Source organism: Cyprinus carpio, chromosome B25, assembly GCF_018340385.1.
Source record: "Cyprinus carpio isolate SPL01 chromosome B25, ASM1834038v1, whole genome shotgun sequence".
Classification (NCBI taxonomy): Eukaryota; Metazoa; Chordata; class Actinopteri; order Cypriniformes; family Cyprinidae; genus Cyprinus; species Cyprinus carpio.
In genome coordinates this window covers 10270412-10281795 of record NC_056621.1, presented here as the reverse complement: position 1 = coordinate 10281795, position 11384 = coordinate 10270412, and the positions used below count along the sequence as shown (strand labels likewise).

At 42.5% G+C, this 11384-nt stretch overlaps 3 protein-coding genes across 3 annotated transcripts in view; 2 read left to right on the top strand and 1 right to left on the bottom strand.

Moving 5' to 3' along the window:
- Positions 1-11384, top strand: part of LOC109110327 (casein kinase II subunit alpha'-like) — a 28394-nt gene that overhangs the window by 9783 nt on the left and 7227 nt on the right. The window contains exon 2 of the mRNA XM_042752676.1: positions 10612-11310. Coding sequence (XP_042608610.1) covers positions 11207-11310 — 104 coding nt within the window. The 5' untranslated portion in view covers positions 10612-11206. The remainder of the gene's footprint in view (positions 1-10611; positions 11311-11384) is intronic.
- On the top strand, positions 558-7383 carry znf319b (zinc finger protein 319b). The gene is made up of 2 exons (XM_042752673.1): positions 558-941; positions 2797-7383. The coding sequence occupies exon 2, from the start codon at positions 3079-3081 to the stop codon at positions 4909-4911; it is 1833 nt and encodes a 610-aa protein (XP_042608607.1). The 5' UTR covers positions 558-941; positions 2797-3078; the 3' UTR covers positions 4912-7383.
- LOC109062417 (coiled-coil domain-containing protein 113-like) lies at positions 6963-10613 on the bottom strand. Its single transcript, XM_042752675.1, has 9 exons — positions 10246-10613; positions 9677-9791; positions 9330-9448; positions 8900-9043; positions 8654-8809; positions 8347-8583; positions 8049-8156; positions 7703-7858; positions 6963-7620 (listed from the first exon to the last, which is right to left on the bottom strand). The coding sequence occupies exons 2-9, from the start codon at positions 9768-9770 to the stop codon at positions 7510-7512; spliced, it is 1125 nt and encodes a 374-aa protein (XP_042608609.1). The 5' UTR covers positions 9771-9791; positions 10246-10613; the 3' UTR covers positions 6963-7509.

Genomic DNA, 11384 nt, shown 5'->3' with positions numbered 1-11384 from the left:
ATATCATTACAGGAACGACACATTGTTGGGTTTATAAAAATAGTTTTATTAATAAGTTTTCAGCCGAGCCATCTGTTTTATTTGAAATTACATTTTTTAATTCAAATCATGGATGGATGAGCGAGCCGAGTACTGTATTCGTTTTGAAGCGATTCTTTGGAAAAAACCGATTCAAGAAAAGATTCGGACGTCCCATCACAAGAAAACAACAGCGTCTCACTCACTACAGCAACGATGAATTCAAATGGTTCCGGGGTCACCTTCCGGCTATTCTGCCTTACACAACATGACATTAAACCTATATACATATGCGTAATCTTGCATCCTAGCATAAACATTAACATACAATGTTCACACGAACAAAATGTTGACGCTGATTTTCTTATTAAGGCTTCAAATGAACTATTATCCTGTCGTGTGCTACAATAATTCCTCCAAAAGCGTTATAATAAAACAACAATTTGCCCCTATACCCTGAAACAGCGACAGACACACCTAATGCGTAATAACGACGTTTGTAGTATGAATCTGTACATCTAAATGCCGTTCTTGAATAAAGTTAATGAAGTTCCGGTATGTTGTGTGAGGATGCCAATTATGTGTTATTCAGGTTCCCGTGCGGCCGTCGGGGGTTTCGGTGGTCACTGATCCCAGCCCCAAATAAAACACACTATGTGTTGGGCCATCCTCACCTGTCGGCTCCCCTAAATGCGCTGCAAACGCCGACAAGACTGTTATCGGGTTTTTGCGGAGCAACCCAAGAGAGATCCGGAGAGTAGGCGGGGGTTTCGTGTGTTTTTGTAGGCACTGGCCAGGCCTAGCCGAGACCGCGGATCGGTGGAGGATTCACGGCCTCCAGAAACACCATAAGCTGTTTTTTTTAATTATTATTAAATTATATTTCCGAGAATAAACATGCGTGGAACCCGCTTATGAAAAAGGTAATATGCATATCTGGACAAAATGTATCAGGATGTGTGTGTGTGTTGCAAGGCTACAGTTAGCCTGTTAGCCAGCTTGCAAATATTCGTTAGTCATTTCGCAAAGCTGTGTGCGCTTATTTTCTTCCAGGTGTCTTGAAAACCCGCCGGTTTTATAATCTGTTCGGTTCTGTGATGGACATAAATATTAGTGCTACCTCACGTTACAATTTCGTCACCGGCTTTTATGCACCGCGATAAAAAAATTTTTTTTTTGCGCGAATTGCATGTAAACAAATGCGCGGTGATCGAGCGTCATTCGTTACATATCATTCTGTGTTATAACATTTTCGTAACCGTGCATGCGTGCTTTGGGACAGGTGTACCCATCTGGTACACAGGATATTAATGTGGTGATTGAGACAATGGGACGCTCTCAAAACATAGTGAGCTTCCTACCTGGACAGCATTTTGGGTATCATATGCATATCTGTGATGCCCCCAAATGCTATTATATTAGTTGGCAAGACAGTCCATCTCGCTATCCAGAATGAAAGCTGAGGTAGCCTACCAGACAGATGCTCGTGCCTTTATTATTGGTGAGAAGTCGTCTGTGATCAGATTTCATTCGGTGCATATGATACTGTCTTCGCTCATTGTTAGTAGTTTATCATTTGCTCATGTAGAATATAGGTGAGCTCTTAATATTCCAAGTTAGTATGATATGATTTGAAATGTGCATTGGTGGAAATGATGTAGATCTCCTTAAAGACCATCCAGCCAAAGCTGTTGCAGTAGAGATTAAGGCCATTCACATTAGCAGTGGTTAAATTGCCAAGATCCTCAGGTCACTTTGCTGATGTAGTAGGCGCTCCTGCTGTAACCAGTTATATCATGAAGTAAATCACATGAGCGCTGCTGTTTTTTTGTAAAAGGTTGATGCCCACTTTGCTGCATCACCAGCAGTCTTTTTAAACTCATGTTGCCTTAAATAGCCAGCTTTCTCTGAAAATTATGTCTTATGGTAAATTTTAATGATGCAAGCCACAGTCAAAGTCAGGGCTCTTATTGTTGAACAGTAAGGATAATTTATTGTGTCCCATTCAGACCAGTAGATTTTTTTTTTTTTCCTATACTGCCCACACACATTTTAATTTCAACTATATTTTCTATATGCCAGAAAATATAGTTGAAATTAAAATGTGTGTGTAATGTAAAATGTGCATGTAAAATGTGTATATTTTCTATATGCCAGAAAATATATTTATATTTTCATAGAATCTTGATTTGTTTTTTTAACAACAAAAAAGAATGATGTAATTTTTTTTTTTACGTAGTCTTACTGATGTTTCCAAGAATAGGTTTTTATATCCGTTTCAACAAAACAAGTTTACACTTCAAAGGTGACACAGAAGTGCTTCTAAAGTGCTTCTTAGACTTATTAAATGCTACTCAGAGGTGGCATAAATGCATTAACAGCAGTTGCAACTGTACAGTTTGATACTAGGGAATAAGGTGGGTCAGAGCAGGCTTAATTTAGCCTGTTTTTTGCACCATTGTATCTTTACACTGAATTTTAAATGGGTACAAAGCAGCCTTCACTTGGCAGTGTAAAGATGCCTTTTGTCAGCCGTTTAGATAATGTTACACTGGAAACATTTAAATCAGCAAATTATGAAATGACAATATTTTAATATTAAATTTAAATTTGCAAGGCATAAAATGGCATGTACAAGATCAACAAATGTATGATGATGAGGCAGTTGATTGTTCCATCAACTGGCCATTCTTGTTGTGAAGCCCTGCAGTATCAATGCCCCTAAAGATGTGTTTTATTGCACGTTTTTTATCCAGTTTTCTTGTTTTTCTCTTGTAGGGCTGTACCAAGGTGATGAAGAAGGTCAAGCTCCTTTGCACTTTTGGCTGATGCTCACATCCATGTCAGTTCGCTGTTATATCAAGCCACAAAGTGTTCCTGAAATCATTATTACATAGAATTTTTTTCCTTCATTTGTCATTCTCACAAGCTGTCAAAATAAGTTCCTCTTTGCCTCACCATCTTTCCCATCGTGGGCAGTCCAACAATCCCTTCCCCTTGAATTCACCTGGAAAGAGGTTCAACTACGGCTCAAAGCTGAATCCATACACCCGAGCCCGGATGACGGAGGCGTGGCAGCAGCATGCTGTTGCCCCGCCTCCAGTAGTGCACACCATCCCACCAGGGGCGGACACACTGGGCTGCACCGTCTACGGCATCGTCCTCCAGCCGGACACAGCATTGCAACAACAACAGCAGCAGCAGCAACAATCCCAGCAGCAGCAGCAACAACAACAGCAGCATCACAGTCAGCAGCACAACCAGCAGCAGCTTCCGGCACAAGCGCAGCAACCCTCCTTGCATGTCGGGAATGAGGGAGGACACAAGTGTGGTGCGTGTGGCCATGACATCTCCCATCTGGCTAATCCTCATGAGCACCAGTGCATGGTGAGCCAAGACCGTTCGTTTCAGTGCACGCAGTGTCTGAAAATCTTCCACCAAGCCACTGATCTGTTGGAGCACCAGTGTGTACAGGTGGAGCAGAAACCCTTTGTGTGCGGGGTGTGCAAGATGGGCTTCTCCCTGTTAACTTCTCTAGCACAGCATCACAATGCCCATAATAGCGGCAACCCCATGAAGTGCTCTATATGTGAAAAAACATATCGGCCGGGTTCTGGAAATGCCACGCCAACTTCTTCAACGGCCACTCCAGGGCAACCATCCAATGACGAAGCGTCATCCAGTGGCAGCGCTGCCGTCGGGACATCAGGCCAGCCTACGTTCGAGCCTTCGCAACCTGACAGGCCCTACAAGTGTTCGGTGTGCTCCAAGGGCTTCCGTCACTTATCTGAGCTCACCCGTCATGAACGCGTCCACACGGGCGAGAAGCCTTTTAAATGTGAAACATGCGACAAAAGCTTCAGCCAGTCGTCTCATCTAGCCCACCACCAGCGTACCCACAGCTCCGAACGGCCGTTCAAGTGTGCGGTGTGCGAGAAGAGCTTCAAGCACCGATCCCACCTAGTCCGTCACATGTACGCCCACTCGGGTGAGCACCTGTTCAAGTGCAACCTTTGCGAGTTGCACTTTAAAGAGTCTTCCGAGCTCCTCCACCACCAGTGTCAGCCGCAAGGTGCTCGGCCCTTTCGATGCGCCACGTGCGGGAAGGGCTTCAAGCGTCCGTCTGACTTGAGACAGCACGAACGCACCCACTCGGAGGAACGCCCATTCCACTGTGAAGACTGCCAGATGAGCTTTAAACAACAGTACGCCCTGGTGCGCCACAGGCGAACGCACAAGCCCTCTGCCGACCGCCCCTTCAAATGCAACCTTTGTGACAAGGGCTTCCTGCAGCCGTCCCACTTGTTGTACCACCAGCACGTTCACGGCATGGACAACCTTTTCAAATGCGCCTCCTGTGGAAAGGGCTTCAGCCAGTCCGGGGAGCTGCTCCGTCACAAATGTGGTGAGTCCTCCTCGCCACCCACAAATCCAGACAAGCCCTACAAGTGTGACGTTTGCGGAAAGGCCTACAAAAAGGCCACCACGCTACAGCGCCATCAGAATTCCCACTGCACCGAGAAGCCTCTCAAATGCTCGCTGTGTGACCGACGCTTCCTGTCCTCCTCAGAGTTCGTGCAGCACCGATGCGACCCATCCCGGGAGAAGCCCTTGAAGTGTCTCGACTGTGAGAAGCGTTTCAAGTACTCCTCGGAGATGCAGCGGCACAGGCGTGTCCACACCGGAGAGAAGCCCTACAAGTGCGCCAGTTGCGACAAGGGCTTCAAGCAGCGTGAACACCTGGCCAAGCATCAAAGCGTGCATGCGAGAGATGCCCAGTTTAAATGTGTATGGTGTGGAGAGCGATTTGCTGATCTAGGAGCCCTTCAGGAGCATACTGTCCAGCACACGGCTGAAGGTGGGGGGTACCCTGTGTCCTCTCTCATTCAGTAATTTGTGCCCCCGATTACCATTTGCAAAGGTATTATCAATCTCCGCAAACTACCCCAGTCAAATGAATTCTTACAAGGCCCAGTAACCTCTTAATACCTCATTTTCTTCTAAACATGCATATGTTCAACTAGTTGTTATTCCCTTTTTAATATCAAGAGGCATTCTTAAATTGGATTTTATCGCCAAAAGGTTATCGATTTGTTGGTTTACATCTGAATCCTGGGAGGAAGCAAGGGGAGATCTCCAAACTCTGTCCCAGATAGCACTGTGATCCTAGTCTAGTAGGGCGGCATTTGCCCTGCATTGTGGCTCCTTAACCCGACGTGGCTCACAATGCCCCCATCAGATCTCTAGAGCACAAGACAAAAAAACTATTCAGTTTGCAACTAATTGTTCAATCTTTATCCTTCATATTAAATCAGCTATACATTTTTGGTAGTACCTAGTATGGTTGAACTACTACTTACTGTGTGCCTCTACGTTAATAACTATTCTGATCACTAGCCTTGCTCCAATATGAGTATGTTGTACACACATTTGGAGCACCTCTGGCAGCATTTAGTTCACCCCAAAGCTAATGACAAAACAAAAAGGGGGACAAAGTTGTGCTGTTATGAACTGTTGAAACTGTCTTGTCTATGTCAATGTTGACGTTCCCTTCGTTGTGGCAACTAATGGTATGTACCAAAAACCATCACTGTACTGTACCAGAACTTAAACGGGACAGATCGTTAACCAGCAGAAGTATAACGACCTCAGACAGTCTCTACATTTCACTGAGATTATACGTAATTATATAGAATCTATATAGAAATGTAAACTTCATTCTTGTACACGAACAGTTCATATTAACGCGAGAATCAGTACAGCTGTCCTGAAAATTGCCTAAAAAACCTGAAAAGGCTTCCTGTATTACTGTATGTACATAGATAGTATGGATGCAACTTGTTTACCAGTCCTGTCATTAGATATCGCGTTGTCTTTCTTAAGCTACACCACAATTTTATAAGTAGCTTTTCATGTGAAGTTCTGATTCATACATTCTTTAAGTTTTGTTTCTGATTTGCCTTTTTAAAATTAATTTCAGCCTCTTTGTAGATGTAGTTTGGAGTGTAATTGGTGTGTTCAGGGTTGTGTGAAAGTTGTCTGTTTTTATAAAGGTTTTTGCCCCTTGCCCGGCCACCCACTCCCCCATACAGGACTCACGTAGGCCTGCTTGTACAGTACCCTAAGTGTCATTCTTCCTCTGCTGTATAGATTTATCCACGTGTTTGATCTCTAATATGCCAACACCTTGTCTTGCCTGCAGTCATTTGCCTTTCGCAACATGACGGCGAGTCATTTTTTGTTATTCTTTTATAAAAAAAAACTTAAGATCAAAGACTTTCAAAATGGATTTTCGGTTCCCCCCAGAATCCAGGAGGGAAAGTGATTGTTTCGGCCTCTAAGGCCTTGACTTCAACGCACGTCATTCTTATGTTTTTGTTAATGAATGTCTATGTTGCATACTCATCAAATAATAACCAGTACGTTCTTTTGAGAATTAGTTTTTTTAAACTGACACTTACTACAATCGTAGTATATACATGTACATGTTTTAGAGGGTAAGTGGTACTCATTCAAGAGTAATCTTTGGGTTTTGAATCACATACTCTCCTTTTTTAATATTAGAAGAAGCTACCACATTTGTATTGGTCTACAAAGCTGAATCTGAATAGAACAAGCTGTCTAAGTCTTGATTTGCCTGCTTTTTTCCCTCCCACCCACATCACGAATTCCCATCATCTTACTTGGGGCAAAATTGACATTCTCAACTCTGTTGCTTATGCAGTATTATATGTTGAGCATTGGCCCTTGAGGAGCATCTCCCTCTTGCAGTTAGGTTTCGCCTAGTACTGTACAGCGAGGTTAGAGGCGATAGTGACACTTTGGCCTTAAGCAGGGGAGTCAAGTTTCTCCGCAGAGCCCTTTGCCTCCAATTTGTTTCCTCTTTATAGTAACTATTTACCCATTGTTTAAAATACAGAGGGGCTTTTTTTTTTTTTTTTTTAAAACTGTAGGCATTAAGAATCAATGAGCAGTTGGATTTGGAAACGATGTTGTGTTTTTTATGTTTTCACATTTGTATATTCATTTTTTTATTAATATTGTTTAAAATCTCTATATAAATATCTATATTCTTGGCAGACGTGTCAGGACCACAGGGGAACGTTAAGATCGATGACCTTCCTCTATGGTTTTGAGACCTTTCCACCCCGTGCATGCCTGCTGTGTTAGTTCCCGTAATCTGTTCCAAGTATCTGCACTTCCGAGTGCACATACTTCTCCTTAGCTTTTTTTCAAATTGTAGATTGTGAACGAGCTAGTAAGAAAACTTCATGTGGCGGTTGATGTGACATTCATGCTTAAATATCTGTATGTAGCATTTAATACACACAGCACTAACTAATAAACCTTTTCATGAATAATGCATTGTTTGTCATTTTTATGTTCATTTTATTATTCTTCATATTGATGTGTTTATTTTAAAATATATGGGCATCTTTGACATCATCTTGGGCAATGAGGTTATTTAGGACATGTTTAGTTTTTGTTGTTTCAGAAACCATACAATCCAGCATCTATGGCTGCATGTCGTGGAGGAACTGTTCTGGCTCCAGCAGTGATCCGAAGCTTGTCCCAGGATTTTGAGTACGTTTTTAGTGCCATCTGGAATAATAATAATAAGGTCATTTAAAAAACACAATTCTGGAATATATATATATATTTTAAGCGTTTGAAGAATCCTCACCTCTGCAATCTCCACCTTGCGTTCCCATTCTTTGACACTCTTCTTCAGCTGACCATGAGACTCCTTAACTTTGATGTATTGTAGGACATGTGGTACGTGAAAATCGGCCAACTGGCCCCTCAACTTCCTGTTCAGAACCTCTGCTTTGTTTCGTTCCTGCCAGGAAAAAAAAATCCATATTATGGCTTTTGGCCAGTGGAGTACCGCTCCAAATAGTACAATTGTCTTTTAGTCTGTTTTTGTTGTTTTTAATAATGGGCAATGATTACCAGAATTTGAATATTTATTTATTTACTTCCATGATGTTGGGTTCTGAAGTGCATATAAGGAATTTCATTATCCTGACCTCCTCTGCTTGCTTGGTCTCCTCCTCAAACTTGATCAGTAATTTCGCCCGTAACGCACTGTCACTGTTCAGCACATCTGACTCATGTGTCAAGGTTTGAAGCTTCTCCTGCGAGATCGAAATATTGAAAAATAATTCTGTAGACACCCACAGTTTTAGGTCAAGGTCAGATCAACGCCAACAGTTCCTTATAACAATGACCCCTTCAAGACCTGTCTTAATACTGTGGTGTGTAGCTCAACACAGAGTTGATATCTTAAGCTGTCAGGACCACATTATAGTTGACTGAGCATCTCACCTTATTAGAATTCAAGACATGCAAGGTCTTCCCTGTGAGTAATTTGAGTTCCACACGTCTGAGGTTTTGCTCATCCAGTAGCTTCCTGCACTTCATGTTCCCAAACTTGAGCTGCTCAAAGTCCAAAGCTGTCAGGCCTTCCCCCATCTCCTCTTGTTGTTTCAACTGGATTTGTAGTTTTTTCTTGTATGCGAGGAGTCCTGCGTTCTTCTGATGCAACTTCTCAATCAGGCTTTCCTGGAAAAATGTGGGCAATTCATTGTGCTTTTAAATCACTATTCTTGTAAGCCTTTATGTTTTCCTTTACCTTAGCCTTTACTTTATCCTCAATGTATCTGATGACCTTCTCAGCACTCATCGTCACACTCTTTTTATCCCGCAGTGCTTTACCGATGTCACGATCAAACTGGCAACATTCTTTTTTAACCTCCGTCAAGTGGATATCAGCTTCTTCCAGAGTTGCTTAAGAGGGCAGAATCAATTACATAAGCATATGAAATGAATCTGTAATAGCCTCATGAGCTTCTTCTCTCTCTCTCTCTTGACTAATGACCTTGTAATTGTCCAGCTCTCTTTCTGAAAGGTCTTTTGCTCTCTTCAGATCCTCGGCCATCTGTTTATGCATGCTTTTGGCAACATCACATTTCTGTTCTAGTGTCAGGAGCTGTTGTCTTGCTTTAGTTTTCCTTCCTGGACTCTGGTATCAAAAGATTGACAACGTCATGATTGACAGTGGTGAATGACGTCATGGAAATTAAATATATGTATATATATATATTATTTAACAAACAGAACAACGTTAAACGTTTTAGATTACAAGATTCACATGCACAAGTAATATTTCACCTCAAAATTTTGAGTGGAAAGAGACGACCGAGACGTCACTACGTATTGAACATTACGCCATGACTGTATTCATTTGTTTACAATAATGAGAAATTGTTCAAAACGCATATAACACACATCGTTTATGAAATACGTACCGTTGCCATTTCTATCTGTGATGCTGTTTCATAATTCTCCGTCTGAGGCTGTAGGTCCAGCCCTCTAATATATCGCTCAAACATATCGATCTCTGCTCGTTGCGCTGCATTTGAGCCTTAAATTCAGGAAAACAAAAATGAGTTATTCAAATGTAAAAAATAATATAAAATATCTGCTGAGAGAACAAGAAATAAAACGTTTAGAGTCAGCTGAAACGCTGCAGGCTCGTTATCAGCCAACTAACGTCAACGTTACATGTATTAAAACGAACAAATGTTATCGTTTGGCAAATATGACAGCAAGAATAAGTCGAGATTAAAAAAAAACTAAACTTTTGTGCCTTACTTCAAGTCCTCCACAAGTTGAACAAGTTGTTTTTTATCTGTGTTGATTTTACCGTCCGCTGTCGTTTCCGCCATGGTTGCTAAGAACAGTGCCATCCCGGATCGTGCGCGCGCGTGCTTCGCCATTAAATCATTCATATTCAAATAATAAACACATCAATTCGTTACTGTGATACTCCATGAAAAAAAATAAAACATTAAAAAATTACGTTTTAACACGAATTTTTATTTAGGGACAGATTATACCAGACGTTACACCATATTCATGAATTGAGTATTTTAAATAAAACAGTACGTTCACTAAATAAACAAATAACATCAGAATTATTATTTAATATTGTACACAATTATGAGGAAATTTACATGCTAGATTTTCATGTCGTTTACATACAAATGTATGGGTTTCCCGACGTAAATCGTTTATTAAGCGAAGTTAAACCATTTTTACAAAACTGCATGTGTTATGAAATTAATTCTATTTTTTGGAAATGACCGAAATGAATGAAATGGAAACAATGGAAAACACAGCTAGGCTATGCATTCCTTAAAATGTATATTTTCTTCACAGTACTTGTGTCAGTGCGCACTATCTGTTCCTCCTTCATCGGTGGAAACGGAAGTCTTTCATGTGTAGGCGCATAACAACCTATGATAACAACGGACGGACGTGCCCGGTGGCTACTACATCTTGTACTTCCGGCCGTGCGATGCTAATTGATAAAGCTATCTTGCGCTTCCGGGTCAAACCGTTGCAGTCCGTTTTTCCTGCAGCAGCAGCACGGGGGGATTGGTCCGGAGAACCCGAACCCCGAGCACAAGCGGACCGTTGCAGCGGATTAAAAGCGGGATTCGCGATTACTGCATATCGACTTCACGCAAGCGACGTCACGGGGACACGGTTTTTCACGAGAGGGTCGAGCATAACATCGATCTGTAGTCCTCTCTCTCTCTCTCTCTCTCTCTCTCTCTCTCTCTCTCTCTCTCTATAACCAGTCAATATCGTAAGCTTCGAGGCTGGTTAGTTATATTCTTCTCAGTTACAGACTGAAGACTGAGAGGAAACACATCCTGGATTTTCTTCTCCAATCTCTATGCTCTGGATCTAAGGGATTTGAGGCCCCTTTGGGGTGGTGGGGGGGTTTAACACACAGTAATTAGATTTAAACAAACCCCCCCGCCTAGGACTCAAAGTCTATTTTTAAACCAAAGAACTTTTCACGAAACTTCTCACATACAGATCCAAAATAGACCAGCTAGTCTTCATATTCGCAGCTTTGCGTGCGATTTTAGCACTGCCGGGGCATTTCACAGACTATCCACGGTTCATTTCCACCCTCGGATCTCCAGGCGGTATAAACACCCCTGAGAAGGCCGGACACCGCGCTCCGTCGTTCACGCCGCTGATATCAGAGATCTCACGCCCGAACCGGGTACCATCAGACCTCCCCCGGGCTGGTCCGCCTCTGATCGGTGGTCCTCCGTGTGTTTGTGTGTTTTGGATTTCTCCTGCACCCTGAGCCCCGTCGCGCGCCATGCCCGGCCCGGTGGCCGGTAGTAAATCTCGGGTGTATGCCGATGTCAACACTTTGAAGAGCAGGGAATACTGGGACTACGAGGCCCATGTGCCCACCTGGAGGTGAGAGATTTAAAGCTATAAAAAGCCCAAGTGCATCATCACCTGATGTTGTCTCAAAACCCAGCAAGCTGCAT

What these genes read in the sequence shown, in the direction of transcription:
- znf319b (XM_042752673.1), top strand. Translation starts at nt 3,079, where the DNA reads ATGACGGAGGCGTGGCAGCAGCATGCTGTTGCCCCGCCTCCAGTAGTG.
- LOC109062417 (XM_042752675.1), bottom strand. Translation starts at nt 9,770, where the DNA reads ATGGCACTGTTCTTAGCAACCATGGCGGAAACGACAGCGGACGGTAAA. An exon ending in GAGAGCTGGACAATTACAAG is followed by an intron (nt 8,810 to 8,899) that starts GTCATTAGTCAA and finishes CTGCCCTCTTAA; the next exon opens with GCAACTCTGGAAGAAGCTGA. An exon ending in GCAAGGTGGAGATTGCAGAG is followed by an intron (nt 7,621 to 7,702) that starts GTGAGGATTCTT and finishes TTATTATTCCAG; the next exon opens with ATGGCACTAAAAACGTACTC.